This window comes from Diplotaxodon limnothrissa, linkage group LG11 (genome assembly GCF_057381915.1).
Source record: "Diplotaxodon limnothrissa isolate DT_005_m linkage group LG11, D_limnothrissa_male_GT1.1, whole genome shotgun sequence".
NCBI classification, from domain to species: domain Eukaryota; kingdom Metazoa; phylum Chordata; class Actinopteri; order Cichliformes; family Cichlidae; genus Diplotaxodon; species Diplotaxodon limnothrissa.
This window is the reverse complement of record NC_140606.1, coordinates 25230970-25254134: the sequence shown is the minus strand read 5'-3', so window position 1 is coordinate 25254134 and position 23165 is coordinate 25230970. Positions and strand designations below refer to the sequence as shown.

Genomic DNA, 23165 nt, shown 5'->3' with positions numbered 1-23165 from the left:
GAGGAGTGTGAGGGGATAAAATAAGCTCCCGGGCCTCTATGTTTACTCAAGGAAAACGATATAGCGGAGCAAAGGTAACAGAGAGACGCAGGTGCATCGACGACAGACAGGTGACACGCAGACTTGTGTGTTTTTATTATTATTATCAAAGCTTACTTACAATAGGCCTGCAATTGTAACACAACTTTTCCTGTAGCCTGTAGAAGTGAGCTCTGATCTCCGTTCTGTCCGTCTGTGTGTTGGTCTGGACTGTAAGATAACTGCTTCACTCAAGGGACCATCCTACATAAATATATATAAATATCTAAATATAAATACTATGTTCTATGCACATTTACACCAAAACAAAAGCCGAGCACCAGTCTACAGATGTAAATAAAGTGCGCAGCTGGGGCTACATGTGTACACACCTAACGGCGAATGTTCTGAGCTCTCCATACCAAATATTGTCCAAAAGCTGTCTGCCAGAGAAACGGACGAAAGTGCAGGAGCTTCAGAGGACGACAGAGCTTGTTACAGTACATCTGACAGATTATTTGCATCAAAACAAGAAGCCGGAGGAAGATCATGTTTGTTCCTTTGCCGGTGCCGTTCGTGTTTCAGAGAGCTACCCCTGACCTCAACGCCTGGCGTCTCAAATCCCCTCTGGCTCTCCGCTCCAACTCCGGTAAGACATTTTTTCTCTTCTCCCTGCTACACCTCCTCCATGTCGGCCAAGCCGCGGAGACCCGCCCCGCCTGCCTCGCTCGGTGCCGATGCACTTGCAGCGGGCAGAGCTGGCGGCGCACACACCCACTTGCACACGCACACACACACACACACACCTCGAGCTCCTTCTGAGGGCTTGAACACAGTCCTCCGCACTTGCGGGGCGGCTGTTAAAAATCAGAGAAGCTGTCCCGGGCGCTTTGCTTTGTCCAGACTGATTGAAAATGAATTGCGTAAAATGTCCAGTTTCTTTTCGCTTTCCGTTCTGTGAAACGATGCGCCACTGCTCCACCCGTGTGTTGCTTAATTTCCACGACGCCCGTGTGTTCCTATTTCCGAGTAGGCTATTTTTTCTCTCCCCGTCTCCGTCACCGTCCTTCCCCTCTTCTCCACTGCCTGCGCCTGAGCCTCAGCCTCCGACTCTCCCCAACTAGACTCTCGGCAGGCAGGGAATATTCATGCCAACTTATCGATCCTGCGGAGATCGATTCCTGGGCCGGTGGAAGCAGAGAGAGGGGGAGATAGAAGGAGAGAGTAGGTGCACGGAGGAGTAACAACATACGAGAGGAGGCAATGGAAACGCTGTTTTCCACTCGTTTTTATTCCAAAGCCAACTGTTTAGTGTTTGTGGTTTATTCATATAGACTAAATAACTTGTTAGTGGGTCGACTTTGAGCTCGAAGAACCTTACTGATTCTCCTGACTCAGATTTTGCTCAGACTTCCATCCAGCTTAGCTGGCAATGATCGCATCTTTGTAAACACCACTAGAAATGGACTTGGAGTGATTGCATCTCTCTGTCCCATTGCTTGGGCTGCTCCACGGTTGAGAGCAGACTAGCAGAGGGAGTGTGGAGTCAGGGAAAGGGGGTGGGGGTGGGGGGGACGCCGTCTGCGTTTCATCTGCGCTGAAGTGGAAGAAAAGGATGCATGGTGGGAGCAGCCAGTCCGGCTTCAGTGTGTTGCTGTGAGAAACCTCTTGCTCAGTCTAGCATCCACTGTTTCTAAGACATGCAACAGCTACTTAGCTCTTTACTGGCTTAACATCTTTGCTTGCCCTGCAGTCCTGCGAGGATTGTATTGTTTTGGGAAGTGATGCAAAAGGAGGAAAATTAGGTGAAACATTAGTCATTAACTATTGCATACACATAGACAAACTTGTGTGAAAAGCTGGGTTAAATGTGTCTCATGTGCACCTTGGCCAGTGGGTGAGCTCTTACAGGCCCAGTCCCCTGCGCTCCCCTCATTTCCAGATCAGTTCAAGCCCATTTGATTTGCCAGGCTTCACCCTTTACTCCACATACTCAGTCAACGGTGCACAGTGTGTGACAGTGAAGGGATAGGTGATAGAGGGGGAGAGAAAAAGAGCGTAGAGGGATGAAAGGGACCTGTTACCTGCCATATCTCTAGAGAGATACATAGAGAAGAGAGGGGAGAGCGGTTGGATGGTGGAAGTGGCAAAGGAGAGAGGGACTGGGGAGGAGGAGTTTTTTCGGTCTCCGCACGTTGAAAAATGGCGAATGTCACAACGAGATAAAAAAAAAATGTGGAAAGAGAGCGAGAGAGAAGTGGGTGAAAGTACGAACAGATGACAAAGTGAAAAACGAGGAGGGAGAGGAAAACCCAGTTTGAGCTCGAGAGGTGAGAGTAAACCGAGGATGAGCCATTATGTTGCAGTGTCCCAGGCCAGGGCCGGCATCTGAATAAGCAGGCAATCTGATGGGATGTGTACACAGGCTGCTGAATTCCTTAGATGGCAGGATAACGTGATTCACAGTCCTCTGCTGATTTTATTCCAGGTTGATAACATAGCGCGAGGTGCTGTCCTTTCTGAACTCAGAGGGTTTGTTGCCAGGGGAGCGCTGGGTCACTTCAGCATCTGAGGTCTAAAGCAGGAGTTGCTTCTTCACCGTATATCAGCAAACAACAGGAATGATTTAATCTGAAAGTATTAAAGATGTCTTGATGCATGCTCAATCATCCAGGTAAGGAAATCCCAAAAAGTTGATTCTGTTTACTCATCCAAGTGATGAGAGTGACGAAATGCCTCTCACACTGAAAACGCCACATCCACATGTACAGAATCAACTTTTTGGGATATTAAAGATGCTAGGATTGAGTGGACACGCCCACAGAAGTGTGCTTTCACTTAGCCAACAAAGAGCCTTTAATACTGTTACACACACACACACACAGACGCACACAATGCTTTCTGGGTAGTTGTAGGGCTCTTGACTCAAGCTCTCAGTTAACTTGTCTCTTTGACTGGTGGCAGCTCCTTGACTCCTTTGCGTTAGAGCCTTTTGTGGGGTCAAAGGTCACGGCGGGAGTGTTTGACTCAGCCCCACCTGACCCTTTTTAGCCCCCTGTGTTTTGATTCTCTTTCATGTTACAACAGGCCTCGAGCACTCATGCACAACCCCTGTGGGGGCTCACACACGCACACACAGACACACAGAGACACACACTCACTGTCATGAAACAGACAGACCATCATATACACTACCATAAAACAAGCACGTTAGGCTGTTTGCACCTGGACAGCAAGCTGCTGTAACTGATCCAGGTTTTGTTCTATTTTTAATGGCATTGTGTCTGTCGAGGTACAGGTCATGGCCACTGCTGTGTGAACTCTTTGTGTGTATACGTGTGTATGTGTAGTAAAGTGGTTTGTGAAGCCATCAGCATTAACTGGTATATGAAAGTTTAATGGGACATAGAGGAGAAACCGCAGGTTTCCCACACAGTGCAGGGCTTGGTATGATATGATATAATATGATATGATGGGACATCAAGAAGACTGGAGACTGCCTTTCTCTCTCTCTCACACACACACACACACCTGGATTCAGTTCATCTCAGCTATGCACCTTCTGTCACACACCATTAGCCACCATCTTCTACCATATACTCTCTAACTCTCTCTTTCACACACACACAAATACACACATGTGCACTTACAGTACGATCACACACGCTCCTCCGGTTTTAGCAGCTCGTGAGCTGTTTTAGTTCTGCCTCTGCATTTCAGACTGAGTAACATTTAACTATACACTTATTGATATTTGTTTTCCTCATAACATTTCCTGCCCGTGTACTGTAGGGCCGGTCTGATGTTATTATTTCCTTCAGTGTATTCCAATAAAATGTTCAGTCTTAATCCATTAATCAACATGTCCACAGCTCTGTGTCTGCGCTCGCTGCCAACTTTTAAGACATTTCTACATGTGTACAACGTCGCGCTGGCACGTCCTCGACTGCATGATGTAAGACCGTGCATGTGCTTACCCATTTGCTCTGTGTGTGACAGAGCGAGTGTGTGTGTGCAAGAGCATGAGCACACGTGCAAACTAGTGTGTGTAGATATAGATCGGTTTGTGGAGGGGAGCGTGCAAGTCGCAGTGTTAACATGATTGCAAATGACAAAATGTCAACCTGGGTTTGTTAGCAACATAATGGGGAATCAATAGACACGAGAAAGATGTCAATACTACATGCTTTATTGCATTAAGCTACCTCTCTCCTTCTCTGTAGCCCTCTCTCTCCTCTTCTTTTCCCTTTACCTCCCACTCTCTGCTCTCTGTCACAATACAATTCTCTCTCCTCTGCTCTCCTCTCCCCCTGGTAGTAGAATTAGATTGCAGTATATGAGCCAGCCACAGGGTTCTGAATGCTGCAGGCTGATGGCAAAATGCTCCAGGAGCTAATGGGCTGTTGGGCTCATCTATTTACGTATATTAAGCTCACATAGACGACCACAACAAAATCTGACAATGTGACGAGGCCCAAAGGAGGAGCAGCAGTGACGTCTTCTGTTTAACTGATGCATTTACGTAACGAGACAAACATACGAGTTATTGTAGGACACTTTTAAAATCATACACTCTGTAACTGTGTGCTATGGGTGACCTTTAAAATATATAGCACTGGGAATTAAGGCTTTTTCATGGTTTTGGATTAATCCAAGCAAATCCAGTCTATAAAGATTATTAGCAGGGTGCTGCTGTGTTATTCATGTTACAGTGGGGTTTAATAATTCCTTTTAATCCTATTAACTGTTTACCTTTTTATTGGATTTGCTCAGGTGTGCATATGCGCCAGTAGGTTGTATTTATACAAAGCGTGTGTGTGTGTGTGTGTGTGTGTGTGTGTGTGTGTGTGTGTGTGTGTGTGTGTGTGTGTGTGTGTGCGCGCGCGCGCACTGATGTGTTTATATTACTTGAGACTAATGTAGTATTAATGCTGATGAGGTCCCTCAGCTCATTAGCAGCAGGGAGTGGTATTGAGTTTCTCCCAGGGAACAGGAGCGACCGTTACATACACACATCCGCTGTAAATTCTTAACAACCATTAGTGTATTGATAACCATTATCATGCACACATATATATACACACACACCCACATTCACCAAACAATGACCTTTAAAGACATTGCTTTTAAATATGCATACTCCAGCACACAGGAGGACACACCACAAAAATCATGCAAACATATTCATCTGAACAGCACTTAGAGGCCATCCATTATTCTCCAATGTGTTCACAGAGACACGGACTCACACTCAGTCAAATGATTTTGTGCAATTGGTCACCGTGTCCGCTGAAATACAGCCTAGCATTAGTCCTAACCAGGGGCTGGGTGAGCACGCCACTTAATCAGACCTGGAGGCCTTAATAACAGAGAGAACACACACAGAGAAGGATAGATGGTGTGTGTGTGTGTGTGTGTGTGTGTGTGCGCGTGAGAGAGAAAGCAGCTAATCAACACATCAGCGGGAATAAATACAAACCAGCTGATTCCATCCTAGATATTGATTTACACTTCCTTCTGTGTTTTCTAGTTGCCTCTCCTTATCACTCCTCCAATAGCACACAGGCAATGTACATACTGAGGACTCAGCCATACTTGACCTCTACATGGGGGACATCCTCCTCTGAGTATGTGTGGATGCTCAGTCAGTGGTGGCCTGGCTGTGATCAGCGTCGGAGTGGTCATCGCCACAAGCCGCCAATCAAACTAGGCAGTCAAAACGCGCCTCTGAACGTCTGCTGTCTATACACTTGATTACCTGATCTGGCAAGATTTTTCAAAGTGATTTATTCAGACATCAGAGTAAAATCTCTCTACATTCCCCTGCTTGCTGGGACACGAGTATGCTGTTTCTTTGTGGCGATGCGCGGGTTCCGTCTGGATACTTTATTTGCTGAGATGACATCGGTCTCATTTCTAAACCAACAATGCGTTTTTTACTGGCCGCTGTCTTTTTTGTTGTTCATTGCCGCCGGCTGTCACCTCTGCCACCCTGCTCATGTGCCAGTACATTTAGATAATAAAAAGACCAATAAAACCCAGAGGTTTGATTGGGTGTCTCCCCTTAGCCCAGCAGAGCTGACGACTAAATCAGGGGTCCTTCTCTCCATTTCATTTAGCTGATAAGATTTATGGTAATGAAGGGTTCCTATTAACCTCTGGGGTTCCACTGCTGTCCTTCAGACTGAGGGTGGATGGAGAGTGCTTACCGATCAGGATAAGGCTGCGAACATATCTGCTATAAGCAATGTCACATCATTGCAAAAGCATCCTCTGGAGTGTGCATGCACACACACACACACACACGCACACTCATGCATACACATACTCTTCAAGAGCACCTCAGCCCTTTAAGAGAGCTGAATGCATGTTTAATCTCTTTTCTGTCTTTATTACTTCTGAGCATTTTTGCTTTTCTTTATCCTCCCCACCATTCTGCTCTCCATCCTTTTCCCTGCAGGAGATTCTGTTCTGAAATTAATCTGTTGTACTCCCAACACCTCTTGTCCCTTTTAGCCCCCTGTGCAACATCTCTCTTTTAGAACTGCACAGTCATGTTTTTTTATTGTTTGCTGAAAATACTCCAGAATTACAAACAATTGTAACTAATGATTTTAAATTTTACATTAGATATACGGGGGGGGGGGGGGGGGGGGGGGGGGGGATCTTAAACATCGTCTGGGTGTTGGTCATCTGTGACAGTTACTTTATTTTCTGTGGAAAGCAACAAACGAAAATACTTTCTTACACATACTGATAGCAGTTCGTCAGGGTGAAACCCTACACAAGTTTTAAGGGGGATGTTTCTCTGGAACACCCAACTGAACGAAAGTAAAATAAAATAAAACCACATTAAATGCACCCTCACAGGAAGTGGTTGCTTCTCTCTTCTACTACTCATTCTCTTTTCTCCATTGCCAGTTTCAACCTGCAGAGAACCTACCACTTGCACAGTTAGGGAAGGGGTCATCTAAACACAAGTAGGTAACTAAAATATGAGTAAATATAAGCTTAAAGATGAATTTGTATCCTGTTGACATGCACCATTAATATGGCTACCTATAATACATGTATACACTGCACATATATATATTTAAAATATGCCAAAGAGAAAAGAAAAAAACAGTATATCGTTCTCCCCTATCTCTCCTGCTCTCCAGTCAGGACCTTATCATGTAAACCTATCTTCGCTACAACCGGTTAGCAGGTGATTCTGAACCACAGAAGAAAACGTCATCAAAACACCAACCGCACTCTGATTGATAGACCAGCTTATACCAAAAATAAATACTTCAGCATGTGATTGGCTGTCAAACACCAAAGGTATAACCTACCTTGCACATAGGGTTGCCAACTCCCTGAAAAATAAATAAGGGACACCTCGTGGCCAGGGCCGGGCAACCCAGTTGTCTTCACCCTTCCCAGTGTGGTAGCTCTTTTTTTTGTGTGTGAAATTATTTTTTTAACCATTTGACTTGAATTTGATTTAAGCAGATGCATATTCTTTGTGATATGACCATATGGGAAACAAATGATCATTTAGCCATTTATTTTTAGCTCAAAATGACAACATTAACACAGTAAAACAGGTCTCTTTCTTAAACAGAAGCCTGTCATGCTTAACTTTTGAGAATATAAGTAAATCTTTCTTTAAAAGAACTCTGTCCTGCTTAACTTAAAATAATAGAAAACAATAGAAAGCAATACAACAAAAATATTCTTGTAACAGTGCACATATAGTGCATTTAGTACAATTGGCTTCAGTTGAGGTATTATTTCAGCTTTTCTAATGCTAATCAGCTGCTCCTGTTTGTAAACCCGCTTGTTCCCATGATTACGCATCATAACTCATCATCATTATTCATCTATGTATTACTTTTATGTATTAGTCATCTATTTGTTGTAATCATCTATCCTTGCAGTTGTTTATTACACAAAATAAATTATATTATCACACTTCTGGCCACATAGCGCTGATATTCACTGCACATGCCCATATTAACCTTAACCAGAGGGTTTAAAAAATAAACCAGTGTTTACATACCATATCTGCTTCTGCCGTGGCCTGGTGGACAAAAAAATGGTTAAGGGTTCCCCGAGCTTTCACGCCCCTCATGTTCTTCATGTGCCCACCACTAGAAGCATGCCTATGGAAAAAGTGCGCCGGCACACAGTGCAGTGCGCTTTATAGGTGTTATCGTGCATGTTCCCAGCCCAGTGGTTTCCTTTTCCCATTCCTCCCTGTATTTATTCTTATTGTATTCTAATTTTTGCGTCATAACTTTTGCACTGTCCACTTCCTGCTGTGACAAAACAAATTTCCCACGTGTGGGACTAATAAAGGTTATCTTATCTTATCTTATCTTATCTTATCTTATCTTTCGCAGCCTTTTTTTCTTTCTCTGGGCGAACAAACATTGCTGCTCTAATGCTGGGCTTACACTGTGCGATTTTTGGCCCATTTTGAGACGATTTATGAGTCGTGCGACCGATTTGGTGATCGGCCCGATTTTGGCCTTCATCGTGCGTCGTGTAGTATACGTGGGGTAACGAGAAGCGATTAACACCTCGAGCAGCTCCCGATCATCAATCGCTCGTGAGCCGCTCACACTGCTCACGCGCAAACAGGTAAACGTCGGTGAAAAAGACGGCGCAGCACGGCTGTGCAGCGTGTGATCTGGACACAAGCGATGGAGGCACAACTTGTAGAACTTTGGAAAGCTCATCCGAGCCTTTTCGATGTGGCCTCACAAAATGATCACGACCACAACAACCGTGAAAATAGTTGGATTTACACTGCTGCTCATTCACAGCTGCCTGATCAATGTTTTTCATTAGCAATTTAGCAAAGTTGATGGTGGTGTGCGTGTCTGTGTGAGTGAAAGACAGAGGGAGAGCGAGCGACAGATTTTCTGTTATAACCTTCATGTTATGGAGGCACAGTGTGAGCACTCAGGTCGCATCAGAGCATCGGGTGGTATAGTGTGAGACCCTGCATCGTGACCTACCAACTTCTAACCCCTGCGAGTCAATCGTGCAGTTTGAGCAGGAGCTGAATAACGTGACTGAAAAAATCGCACAGTGTCTGCCCAGCTTTAGGTGTACTGTCGTCCGAGACTTGCACCGCAGTGACGACGTTTGTTCCCCTGTTGGCCATGCTTCTTGTTGTGGTCATCTGTTGTCTTCCGGTATTTTCTCCGTAAGCGACCTTTCCTCGACCAATGAGATGAGCGGTAATCTGAATTGTCATACTCGAATTGTCATAAGTGTGCTGTCAGCTCATTGGTCACAAAGCAGGAGAGGGGCTGGGAATTGTGTTTTCAAACAAAGCGTTAATTCCATTAAAAGTTATAGACTACTTTTGATTCTCACTGGATTACGGGACAAAGTGCGTCCCTTATTAGCTCAATACGGGACGTGTACTTTTGTTTCTAAATACGGGACGATTCCGTTTTTTAAGGGACGGTTGGCAACCCTACTTGCACATCATCCTGTTCTCTCTGTGAGCTTTAGCAGGCTTGGAGGGGAAATCAACAGGTATGGAGAAAAATGTGCCGTAAACCCACACAGAGACCTAATTTTGATTAATATTGGGCTTGACCAACAACTAATTGCTATTTATCAAAAGGAAAGGCACACTTTAGTTAAGCTAGCCAACTGTAGTGTTAACTAATTCAAATTTTAGTAAAGCTAACTAGCATGAACGCTAGCATGGTTTGGGTTATATTACTAGAGCGATGTAAATAAGACCATAGTTACTGCAAACTAATATCATCATTAAAAAATGTGTGTATTAATTCTTTAGCATGTAAATTCTGGTTGTATTTATTTTCAAACAGTTAAAGTTAAGATCAGGTGGAGTTTAGGTTGCGCTAACTAGTGTGGTTTGAGTTTAATATTAGGCTAGTTTAAGCTAGTTTATTTGATATAATTCGATCTGAGAATATTTAAAACTGTTGAATTTATATTAATATGCTTTAAATGTTTGCTAATAACTTATAGCACTGCGCTACACATTAATATTCTCCATTCAATTAACACATTTAGCACATTATTTATTATCTGCCTGCCTATTAAAATTGATCAAAAACCTACCTTTTAACATCTACAAACTGTTTTTGATTCAAATGGAGGGACAGGTGTATTTAAAAAAATAATCACACCTTGAAGCCCTAGTTTAACTCGCTTTATGAATAATATTTCTGTGATTTAGGTTCTTTAAGAGAATTATTTTCCTGTCTAAATGAGGAAATTTCATTTTGAACGACCTCCAGTGTGTGTCACTAATTTCTACCTGCATCCACCGACAATATCAACTGGCTGTCGTTAAATGTTAGAAAGCAAAAAGGAAGGTAGGAGTGACAGAGGGAGGGCGCAACCCCTCCCTCATCTGTACAAGGGCTGCACCCCTCTGTCCCTTTGTCTGCTTGTAAAGGGGACAAGGGAGGAGGTGCAGAGCAGGGGGCGCAGGAGTGACTAAGTGACCTCTCGCTCCCCTTTCTTTTGACGCTTCCATGTTCTGTCCATTTTGTCGTGCACGTCCCTCTCCCTCCCTCCTCTTTCATCCTCTTTCGTTCCCCCTTTTTTCAGCCTGGTTAAGTCGCCATGGCTGTTGGCTTCATATGTCCTATTCTCTCCTTTTTTATACCCCCCTCTGTCTGTCTCCCTTCCCCTCCTCTCTGTCTCTCTCCCTCTCTGTTCTCACATCTTCGGCAACAGCAGCCTGGTTGCCAAAGTGTCTGTAGGACACATTAAGGCCCATAAAAGCCTAGTCTGCGGTCACACTCTTAACCACCAGTCAGAGGTAGTGTACAAAAGTGACTTTAAATGAGTCTGTGATTACCCTGGAACATGGAGAGATACTGAAGTGGCCAAGAGAGTGCGAGACAAGGACGGAGCGTCTGAAAGGGGTAGAGAAAGCACAGCTTGAGGGTGTTTCTTGACTCTCTTAAAGAGAATTGAACAGAAATGAATATTTGTTTCTCTCTTAGCTAAGAACCAAAAAGACTACCTGAGTGGAACAAGCGATGACAAGTTGTAGTGGTAACCCAAATTTACTGGCCCCCCTCCTTCCCACACCTTTTACCACAAACTGCACGTCCCTCCCCTCCTCAACACCCCACTTCCTAATTGGCCACATGCTGCCATGAGTGACAAGTGTAATCATCAGTCAAATTATGATGGGGGGGTGTAGGAGGAAGACAGGAACAGCAGAAGGTGGCGGTGGAGGGGATTGAAAGGGCGCGCTTTGATCAGAGATAGAGAGGGGGTGAGTGGGCAAACAGACAGAGCTACATGGAAACCTGCTGTCCACACACCTGCTGCTTCATAGATGGGCAACATTAGCAGCCTCAGACCTCGATGGATTATTAAAAAAGGGGAAAAAAATCACAAGACAAGCAGTTCCTTAACCAAACAACGAAAATGCTGTTGAGCTTGAACTTGAATCTTTCTTGTATCTCCATTGCTTTAATTACAGTCGCAATACAGAATAGGGCAATAAAATCACCGGGTGTGGTAACGGCACGCTCTTTGATTTTCGCTTGGACACGTCAGGCCAGGTCCGTGTTATATTTGGACATAATTTGTTACTGAGAGCAGATGTTAGCTTTCCAGCCAGCTAACAAGGTTTACAGTAATTAGGAGTGCTGATGAAGCGCTTTGATTCCCTGGCTGTGGCGGCCATCTCATTAGCGGCTAGCTAGCTAGTGCTGCAGCAGGCGCTCCAGTCACATCCTATTAGGCGGCTCAATGTACACTCTGAATTAAGACCAGGAGATTAAGTGGAGATGAAAACTGTTGGCGTATACAGACACACACTATTCAGACTGTTTTTTTAAAGACCAGAAAAGCCCATATATATTATAGCAGCTGGATAGCTGCTATAATAATGAGCTTGTTATAGGAGATTCCTACTCAGGCACTAACCCTCCCCCCTCTTAAAAAGACCCCAAATTTTTCAAAATCTGCTAATGCTTGTGCCGATATTTTAGTGAGAGAAATTTGGTTTTAACAAAATAACCTTGTGTGTGACTGCTTTTTCAGATGAAAGGACACATGCCACAGAGAAGAGATAAAAGGTATCACAGATTTTAAGACACAGGAGTGTGTGTGTGTGTGTGTGTGTGTGTGTGTGTGTGTGTGTGTGTGTGTGTGTGTGTGTGTGTGCGATTGCATCCAGGCAGTGAACTATTTCCCCCGTGTTTCTTACAAATGAAAGGACAAAATGCTTCCTTGAAAATACTCCAACACAGTTTTTCCCCCTTTCTCTTCGACTCCTCGCCATTCATCAATACTCGCTCCTCTCCTCTCCTCTTCTCCTCTCTCTCTGTCTCTCGTCGTCTTTTGTGTGATGGAGTGATTATTGAGGACGTGGCTCCTGTGTTTAACACTGGTTGATGAAGTCTGCCTTTGTCTGTCTGCTCTAACCTGTCGCAACCGGGACACTGCTTATAGCAAAATCAATACACAGAGTAGAAGAGAGAGGCTGGGCGAGGGAGGTAGAGATGATGGGGGAAAGAGGAGAGGGATTGCGAGGTGGCGGGTGGCGGGGTTGAAGGTAGATAAATGCACCGAGAGTGAGACTCAGGATGAAGCAGGAAGTCAGTGGAAAGAAAAAAGGAAGAGAAACATGGAAGAAAAATTAAATGCTCGACTCTTCCATTGCTCACTGTCCGAGTTTTGTATTTATGTTTGTCTTGCCTGTGCAAGGCCTTGACCAAGCGCCTGATTATATCACTTGTGGTGTGTGTGTGCAAGTGTTTTAAGTGTGTGTGTGAGTACGCTTGCCGAATGGGGCAACCCCTATCTGTGTGCGACTAGCTCTGTGTGTGTGTGTTGGACAGAGAGAGCTTCATTTGCTTCCACTCCCCAGAGTCAAAGCCGATGTCAAGAGAAGAGGGGAACAACAGAGGACTGAGGAGGAGAGAAGGATGGATGGGGAGAAGGAGAGGTATAGGGAGTGTAGAGGGTGGGGGTTTGGGTGGAGGGGCAGTTGTGTGAGAGAGGCACAGCTGGGAAATGAGAAATGCAAACCCCCCCCCCCCCCCCCTCCTCCCACCCTCCTTCTCCCTCTCCGTACCACCACCTTACACTCACACATATGGCACACACATACAGACACACACGATCCCCATCTCTTTATCCTCCCCTCAGGAAAGATGGGGTGGAGGTAGTGGTGGTGTTGGAGGAAGGAGGGGGGGGAGTGAAGGAAAGGGAGAGGCAGGGGAAATAGGAAGAGATGGAGAAGGGGACAGATAGGGGCATTAAAATTCATGGTCCCTTTTTTTTTATTTTCCCTGCTGAAAATCAATAGTGTTTACTATGAATGAGTGGAACAGTGGACAACAGTGGTGCCGGGGGGACAGAGAGACAGAGAGGAGGAGGAGGAGGAAGAAAAGAGTAAGGGTGGGAGAGGTAAAGACGTGGAAGGGGAGACTTTATTGCGATAGGCAGAAGCACCGGAGGCCAAGGTTAAAGACCAGCAGGGGCAGCGAGACAGAAAAAGAGAGAAGCACAAAGTAAATTCAGTTGTCTTCTAAAACAGACATACTGCCTTGTAAAATGCATATTTATTGTTCTCCTTCATAATAATGTAATGTAATGCAAACCCTTACAGTCCCCGCACCAACATTAGATGTTTGGCTGGCTTTACTTGTCCACCTTTCCATTCCTCATTCCTCGCTTCAGCTCACTCTACCTTTCAAAGAACTGTGTGTGTGTTAATTGGCAGCCCACAAACACCACTGACATGGTCTCTCCCCCCCCCAACTTACACATCAACACACATACGAGCTGCAAAGCAGTTCACACTGAGTTGTTCAGCAGCCCTGACCCTGTTTCCTGCTGTTGAAAGCCTAGAAGTTCAGGATGGCTTACCAGTGTTTTGATTAAGCACTGCCAGTGTGTCTCACACCACTTGATCAAAGAAGAACAACTGTGTGTTTTTTAGCTGTTATAACTGCTTGTATCCTCCACATTTTTCATGGCAATCAAAGCTTTAAAAAAAAAAAGTTCTGCTGGCAAAATTCAGTCGCGAAAGAAAACGGATCATTTAGGATTGTCAAGTTTTACTTCCAAATTACTGCAAAGTTTTTTTTCCCTCGCACACAAAAAGGCATTTTTTTGCTTTTTGTTTCTTTATGGGTTTTTTTTTCTGTTTTACATGCATGGTATATCAAACTCTCACCACGGAGTCTTGGGTCTTTAGGCTGTTTTGTGTTGTTTTCCGTGCTGGATCGCTTGATTTGTGAGTGTGCGCTTATGTGCTGGCGCAGCTATCTTATGCGTATCTGCCTCCCTGTCATTCTGCACACAGTAGTGCTCCTGTGCATATGGAACTGTGAGTGTGAGAGAGTGAGCTGTGCAGGGGGTGATATATATTCAGGCAGCTCATGCATTATGGAGAGTGAAGGTGAGAGCGTCTAAATGTGAACTGCTGGTATGTGGAGGGTTCAGGGCCAGTCTTACCGAGGCCTTTTGTATTAGCATAGCATCTCCATTTCAAATCGGCCTGTCAAAAACCAGCAGCATGTTTTATTCAGCAACAGATATTGATCACATTTTATGCATACATGCCAAATCTATATTGCATACTAAACCTGCACCTTTGGTTTGTTTATGATGCTGCTTTGCAAATATGCTGCATAAAAATGTAGATGTTTGTTATGCACATAAACTTGGGGACACCTCAGTGATGCAAACTGTATGTTTGTTGTTTTTGATGTGATAATTGGATGCAGTAATGTAGATGAGGCCCTGATCGAGGTGTTTACGTAGCAGTCAGAGTGCATACCCGTGTGTGTGGACACTGCACTGTCTGCAGGGATGAGAGGAGTTTACCGAGGTCAGAGTGGCACGGTGGTGATTTCCAGTGGGCGTGTTTTAATGCAACGCCGCAAACTTCAATTCCTCCATCCACTTACAGAGCCTCCAGCTTTGTGGTTAAAAATTACTTCGAGTCACCCTTATACATTAACAGACAGCATTTCACTACAGCAGCTGCTCTTTGTCTATCAACATGCCTTTTTTCCCCATTAATATTATATCTGTATGCATTAAACTGGCCCGAGGCCATCTCTGCTTTTCTATCACATGTCGTTTTTTTTTTTTACCATCACACTGCATCAGTGCCGCACTAAATCTCTCCTCTCTAAATGACTGGAGTGAATGAGAGGTTGGTCTCGGTATACGGGGGAAGAGGACAATGCGGGCTTTAGCTGTGCTAGAGCTTCCTTTTTCACCCTTTATGAGATGAGGTGGCCCATTTGCTGAATGGGACGTGAAGAAGGTAACAGCTGATTTGTTTTGGAAATGCTTTTTTCCCCCCTTCTCTTTCTTTTTTTTTTCTTTTTTCCAGATCACATGACTTTGTCCTCAAACTCCTCGCTTTCCAGTAGACCGAGGTTTGATTCAGTGTTATTTTGGCTGTCTTCTACCTCCTTGAATTTCTTTTTTCCCCCAACTATCTTGTCCACCCCCCATTCTCTCCCTGGTCCCCCCAGCCCTCTCAGTACTCTGTTCCCTTAGCGACTGTTTCCAAGGCGCCCATTCCCAAGGGCTGGAGGAGGGGTCCAGTGATGTCATCCATGCATAACTGTATACCTGTAATTGATGTCCAGCTCTCCCTTCCTCTCTGTCATTGTCACTTATTTCTTTCCTTTCTACATCTCCTCAGCTGCTCTTTGTCCCTACACAAGTGTACTTTCATATACACTTTAGGACATTTCTATGTTAAACAGTAAAGTATGGACCGCATATTTTTACCAGCACTGAACTGCCGTTTGACACGTGTTACAGTTAAAATCACAGCTCGATTCACACCTGTGCTTTTCTTCAGATGCCATGAATAATTTAAAAAAACAGGACAAAAAAACCTTTGTAGGACCGGCCTGATCACTTGGTCATGAACAAAAATTGAGCTCGATGTTCACTCATAACCCGAGCGACCTGTAAATAATTGCAGTTTTCACTGGGATTTAACAGAAGGGTGGAATTCCAATAAAATATCGCAGATGTTTGTGTCGGGGTTTGCTCTCTCACTTTAACAATTGTTACTCTTTTTTTTTTCCAGATTGCCCTGATGACGGCTTATTCTCAAAAGCCACTTGTCATCCTCAAAAATGATTTTAGGAAGTCTAGTTATTGGTTTGTGCAGGTTTTCTGATCGCTTGCATGCATTTCAAGACCAGACAAGTGAGATTTGGACTTTGGTACACACTACTCTTAAAGGTTTTAAAGCCCGAATAATTAAAAACCTCTTACTGTTTTCTATTTAAAGGATATTTGCTACCTGATACTGTGAACCACTGTGGAATTATGCTCAAATTTTAGTGTTCCTACTAGGGCTGGGCCATATCATACCGTTCACGGTAATACCGGTATAATGTTGGGCAACAATAAGAAAATGAAATATCGCGATAGAATATGGGTAAAACATTACGGCTATATTAGGCAGGCGCCTCGCGGAGTGATATGTACTGTGCTTCAACATAATATTACCGTACTGTGTGTGTATAACCTCTTTTTAAATTTTGTGGATATTCTACATGGTTATGTTGAGGATATGTTGGCCAATTTTCACTGGAAATGCCTTTTGGTTAAACTGTCAGCAAGGAATTTGCATTTGCACTGTTAAAGTTTTAGATAACTCTAATGCACTTAAAAAAGCTGCTTGTTTAAGTGAAAATACATTGATGTTTTGTTTTTTTGCACTAATAAAGTTGTGGAGTTGTAAAGTATTTTGTCTAGTGTCAGTTATATCGTCAGTTATATCGTTTTCGCAAATTTTCAAATGTATATCATGATAAATATTTTTGGTCATATCGCCCTGCTCTAGTTCCTACTGTAATCTGTAAATTAAAATGAAACTGTACAGTTTAACCCCGGGTACGCTGAATTCAGCTGTTTTTTTTAGTTTTTTAACTTTGCACCACAACTTTCTGTGTAAACATCCATATTTTAATATTTTTTAACACTCACCTTAAATAAAGATGGACCTTGGTTGGACTACAGTAGACTAACGTGAAATTATAGAAATAAAAATTTAAAAGACTTCCAAGTTAATGATTTGAGATCAAACCACATTTATGGTATGCTTTATAAAATAAATTTTTTTCATTAATACAAAATGGATTTGTATTAATGCTATTCAGCTGTATTCGTGATACATTTTCCTGCAGTTTCGTGATTTGCTACAGTATATTTCACTCCCGCTACATTTGTGCGCTTCCCCCCTCCTCCCCTCTTTCTCTTTTTGATCCTCTCCCTGCATCCCAAACCACGCTTCCACCATCTCCTCTCTAGAATAAAATTCACTTCTGATTGAGAAATCACTCTGGTTTGTTCCACATTTTGATTTAGAGTCACGAGTGTTATATTTTAACACTATGAAACGGTCACACTTATCTTTTCGCTAGCTGTTAAGAGACAGACAGTTGAGCTGCCCTCTGTCTACAGTGTACATGACTCTTTACATCTGCTCCATGTTTAAAAGGTCATTTGTCAAACCTGACATTTTCTGCCCTTACCAAAGGTTTCCTCAATATACAGCCCGGCTTTCCCATTCAGAGTTTACGTTCTGGTTTTTTTTTTCATCTATTTGTTTTCTTTTGTATAAACCTTTTCTGACAATACGTTCCTCTTCGGTGTCAAAAAATATCAAGAGAGTAGGAGGCTGAATTCTATCATCTTGTAATGTTCAATAAACTAAGAAATGACAGATGTGGTTCAGTGTGTGTGTGTGTGTGTGGGTTGCCTGGGTAATGGGGCCAAGGACTGCAAGAAATGCAAGTTTCAACGGGAAGTGTAGTGAGTGGGTAGGCACACACTCGGGGTCTGATTAGGGATTAATGTGTGTGTGTGTGTGTGTGTGCGTGCGTGCGTGCGTGCGTGCGTGCGTGCATGTGCGTGCCAGCAGGATGTTTTTACTCAGCACAGGTTGTCACTATCCTGTTTCCCCCTGTGTGCCTTTTGTTCCTCCCCTACTCCACCATTTTGGTTTTTGTCTAGGACAAAAAGAGGCCCCACAGCAAGGCCCCCTACCTGAACACCACCTCCCTCCTGACATTTTTCAAAGCCCCCTCTCTTTGGCGCGTGCGCAGACACACACATACACACACACACATTCGCTATTACAAATCCTTCTCTTCTTTCAAGTTAAAATTCCACAATGAAGGGTTTTTGTAGCAATTTATCAAATGATATGCAAGTTTACATATTATATACACTGTGTATACCACAGTCTATGTCTGCTTTAGTGTAGTTGTAGAAGAGCACAGCAGGAAGTCAGCCAAGCTATGCATACATGCATGCATAACTTTCTGTGAGTATCTGTTTGGATGTGTGTGTGTGGGGGGAATCGATACGGTAAAGTATTACAATATTTTTGCAATATTGCATCGATATTTCCATGCGTCCATTCTCTGCTGCTTATTCAATGAGGGTGTCTCCAGGGGCTGGAGCCTAACCCTGCTGTCATAGGAGGAGAGGCGGGGCATGCCATGGACCGCTCACCAGTCCTTCGCAGTTCTGTTCTTGCTGTCAAGGCAAGAGTGCTAACCAATGCGCCACTGTGGCCCCTGTATCAATATTTCATGAAATAAAATAAATAAAATACTTTGGGAATACTACGAATAAGACGGATCATCTCGCCTGATAGGCAGCAACTTTTCTGCAAACTGACTGAATGCCGTTATTCTCAGAGAGATTGCTGCAGGTCTGCAAGTAACTGCAGTCTAATTCATAAACACAGACAGATTGCCAGCATGGTGCCATCAGTCTGAATGAGTCTTTGTCAGTGAGCACAACTCGAGGGGACTCAACTCAACTGGCTGCCAGCTGGTTATATTCCTATAAAACAGGAAGGTTGCTGTGCACAAATGTAATATTTAAATGTGAATTTCTGTAAGATGTAATTGCCAATCAGACTGACTCCATTTTATGGCAACATTTATGGCAGGTTTCAGTGACGGTGTCAGCACGCTTGACAGTCTCATTGTATTGTTGTTGGTTAAAACAGACAAAGTTTGACTTTGAGGAAAAAAGGCGATTAATCGCAGTGTATGTTACCGCAATAGGAATATGTCTCTGACGAGTACCACCTCTAGTAATTAATATGAGAGTCAAAGGGGTGTGAGAATTAAAAAAACAGAGAATCATGTTATTTTAATAGATCTGTGTATCTGTGGCTCTTGCAGCTGGCAGAAATGACAGTTTTCTCTGGCCAAGTTTTTGTCCGTGCCCTGGAGTCTCCAGTTTGTGGTCGCTCGGTGTGTACTTAGCTAATGTCTTTTTCAGTCTCTCGCCATCGCTCTCTGTTCAGCTGTGTGTGCTGTGGTGACGGGAGGGCACTGGATGGCTCGTTGAATGAACTCTGTGGTTGTGCTGACAAATCAATGATAAAGAGTAATGACATCAACAATGTAATGCATCTCCTTGTGCTTTCATTGACTCGCCCTCGCTACCCAAACCCCCCCAAACTCACCTCTTAACATTTATGCCACCTTGGCTCTGTGACTTCGCTTTGCACCATAAACGATGTTTCTGCCTCTTTATGTTTTGTCATTATATGTATCTTTTATCTGTGTCGTTTGTTTCTCTCTGTTGGTCTATCCTCTCTCCCTCCTTCCTCCCTCCCTTTCTCCCTCTCTCTCTCTCTATTGATCCAGTCATAGTTTTCTCAGTCTTCACAGTACTGGGCCGCTCTAATCAATACAGATAATTGTCTGCTCTCTCTCGATGCCAAACATAGTCTCCCCTTCTCCCCTCTCTCCCTTTTTATCAATGAACCCCGGTCTTCCCTCACTCCTCCTCACCCACCCAGCCTTCTCTCCCTCCAGACGGGGATTCCCCCTCCCCTAATGACGGGAGATAACCTGCTTTCTTTACCGATTTTTCTCCCACCCGCCCTCCCCCGTACACACACATACACATATCCCTGCCTCGCCCGCTGCCTCCCTTTCCTCCCTCGTTCATCGATTACCGTGAGAGTCGGGGCCCGGCCTGCCCGCCCTACAGATGTAAACACACACAGAGCTCGTGTTGTGGTTTAGTTGCTGTTCAGCCTCTCCTGGTGCTCGGGCCTTTTGGTTAATTGGTGGGATTCAACCGTTTTTGGTAGGTTACAGCACCTTTCTGTGCCCAGGATAATGCTAAATGGATTCACCATCTTGCCCCGTGGTGAAACCTGACCTGATTCGTGCCATCAAGCCAGGCTTTGACCATGTAGAAGGCTGCCGTTGTCTCGTTTCTTCCATTGTGACTTGCTTTAGGGTTTGTAGAGGAATTTGTCTTGGAGAAATTTCCGATCTGTGCAGAATCACCAAACTTTTCAAATATGGAAACTTTCAGTATGAGGAAGAGCCAGCAGTGGATGGAAATGGTGCACACTGTATTAATAATCAGCCTAAGAACTGAAATAAGAACATTTACAAATGTAAGTAAATAAACACATACTTATTAACTTAATATTTAACATTCATTATATAAATATTAAATAATAATATTAACTAAAATAGGTTTTGACAAAATTTGAAACAGTGACAAGTGGAGCGAACAGCCACAGTAGGACCCAGTGCAGCATTCATATTCTGTCTCTACATATGAAGTCCTGTGTGTTTAATAATGCATCCACCCATCCGGCCAACCAGGCAAGTTACAGGCCTGCAGGTTAGTGTACTCTGTGTGTGCGCATATGTGTGTATCTACCTTTCCATGCATCCAGTGTGGAGTATCCATCACAAGTCTCTGATGTCTCCTCTATCTCTGAAGTCAATCTGGAGCGGCACATAAACACACAAAAGCAATATCAGTGACAATACATACATATATACACAGTATACATAACCAATGTTTACATAAACATGTCATATCCACTTAGATCTGCTGAAACTGATAGCTGAGGCTGTGCTGTATTTCTTTTTGGTCTTTTTCCACGAGAGGGGTAAGTGAGATGGAGCTGGAACAGATAGAAACAGTTTCAGGTTAAAAATAAGATGATGGGAACACAGAACAAATCATTTCTGTTTGAAATGTGAGAGTGTTTCCGGAGCTTTATGAATATGTTTGCGCATTGGCGAGTTGCCTGTGCGAGCGTGCGTGTGTGTTTGTTTGGGAGCAGGCTAGAGCGTGCAGGTGCGTGCGTACATCTGAGACAAATACAGTATGTCTTGAGGCTAGGCTCAGGTTTACACGTGTGTGATCAGAATAAGCAGGGCTTTAAAGGCCAGCAGTGCAGTGGAGACGGAGGTGGGTGGGAGGGGAGGGATATTGTCCTGGAGGAGGTTTGTGAGGTGGTGTTGGTGGGGGTGGGGGGGGTGTTAGAGCTGGGGTTGGACAGCAGACAGCAGGGATCTTCCTCACCCCCAGGGAGTTGAACCTACAACCCCTAACCTTTTTCTAGCCCTCTGGTCATGGACTTGAACCCTGTAACCCCCTGATGGACAATCTGTTCCTCCTCTCCCCAGCCTCACTGCAGCACTCTGCATGCCATTAACGGATAAAAAGGGTGCGTGTTGTGTGTGTGTGTGTGTGTGTGTGCATGCATCTGTGTGTGTGCTCACATGCAAGAGTCAAGTGTTTGGTCCCTTGGCTTTGACTTTGACATTGGGTCTTGCTCCCTGTTCATCCACTGCTTGTCAAGAAGAAGAAGCGGTGGAAATAGAGGCAGGGAGTGAGACGGGTTTTTTTTGTTTGTTTGATTTTTGAGTTTCTAGTTTTGAAAGCTTCTGTAAAATTATATTTTATTTTATTTTTTTAATTGAATTTAAAAAAATGGTCTGTGGAGGCCTTTTCTGTCTCTCAGCGGACCCTAGCTCCCCCAGCGTCCCTCTAACCAGGACAGAAGCAGAGAGGTTTATGTATGCTCGGACCCAGCTCATTCTTCACCTGTCAACAAAATCATCCTAACAAAAAAAAAATACAAAATGGGGATACAGTAGTGAAGAGGACAGGAGGGGGAGGTGGCAGTTAGTGAGACAGGAAAGATGAGGAAGAAAGAGCACAGAGGCTGATATATTCCTCTCAGCCTTTTTTTCCTCCTTTTATTTCTCCATTTCTTCCCTTGTTTGTGTTTGTGGGCTTTGATTATCAGATCCCAGCTCCATTCAGGGCCTCAGTCAGGGGAAGAAGCCAGACGCCTCCATCTCTCTTTCATTCAATCTCTGTCTCTCTTTCCCTCTTGCTTTCCTGTGCTCTCCCTCTCCTAACCTTTGAGAATAAGAGCCTTGAATTTGAATTTCAGAGCGACCTAGCGAGCGAGAGGAGGTTTCGAAGGAGGAGGAGGGTGAGGAGTAAGAGGGTAGGGGTAGCCGGTGGAGGGGGGGGATGTTGGAGCTGCGGTCGTTGAAAAAGGGCCTGTTCAGCGCGTCCCCCGGCCTACCCCCTCAGAGTGGCCCCGATCGATACAAACTCGGAGCAATAAAGCTTTCCCCCTGTCATCTCTGCAGAATACAAAGCAGAATAGAGAGAGGGAGAGAGAACGAGAGGGAGAGAGAGAAAAAGGGGGAGAGAGAGAGGTGAAAAGCTGTTCCGCTAGCCAGACCAATTTCCTAGCCCCCCTCCCCTCGTTCGCTTCACCACCACCTCCCTAACACACCATCACCACCACCTCTATCACCCCCTTTCCTTACCTCCTTCTTCTTATCATCAGTCTTTCACCCCCCCCCCCTTCTTTTTGCACAATATATCCCCCTGACTGTATCGCTGAACAGCTATCCATAATAAATACAGCATAAATTAAGTATACAATAGATTCCCTGTTTGCCCAACTATCAGAGAAAGACAGGTGAAGGTGGAGGAAGAGAGAAGGGGGAGGAAAAGTGGCAAAAATGGTGGTGTGAAGTGGAAAGAAGTTGCTAAGGAGTGGGGTGGATGAAGAACTGAGAGGGAAGATAGTTATAGCAGAGGATGAAGTGTGTGTTTAAGGGGGGATAGTGACAAGGTAGGGAAAAGCTGGGGGGGGGGGGGTTACAAACAGAGAAAGATGGATGTAACAATACAGGTAGAAAGGAAGGTGGAGGAATATTGATGAGGTGGAGGAAGGAGCAAAAATGTGTGGGGATGTCTGAGGCAGCCATGGAGAGGAGACGGAGAGGTGAAGGGGGTCAAACAGCAATCCCTTGAATTGAGAGCCAATTACTGTAATTGTA

The 23165-nt window shown here is 44.3% G+C and overlaps 1 protein-coding gene across 2 annotated transcripts in view; it reads left to right on the top strand.

The window, feature by feature from the left end:
• The first annotated feature begins 567 nt into the window (after nt 1-567).
• Nucleotides 568-23165, top strand: part of pou2f2b (POU class 2 homeobox 2b) — a 43271-nt gene continuing 20673 nt past the window's right edge. For both annotated transcript variants that reach the window (XM_085365442.1, XM_085365441.1), the window contains exon 1: nt 568-667. In XM_085365442.1, the coding sequence (XP_085221568.1) occupies nt 568-667 (100 nt within the window). The remainder of the gene's footprint in view (nt 668-23165) is intronic.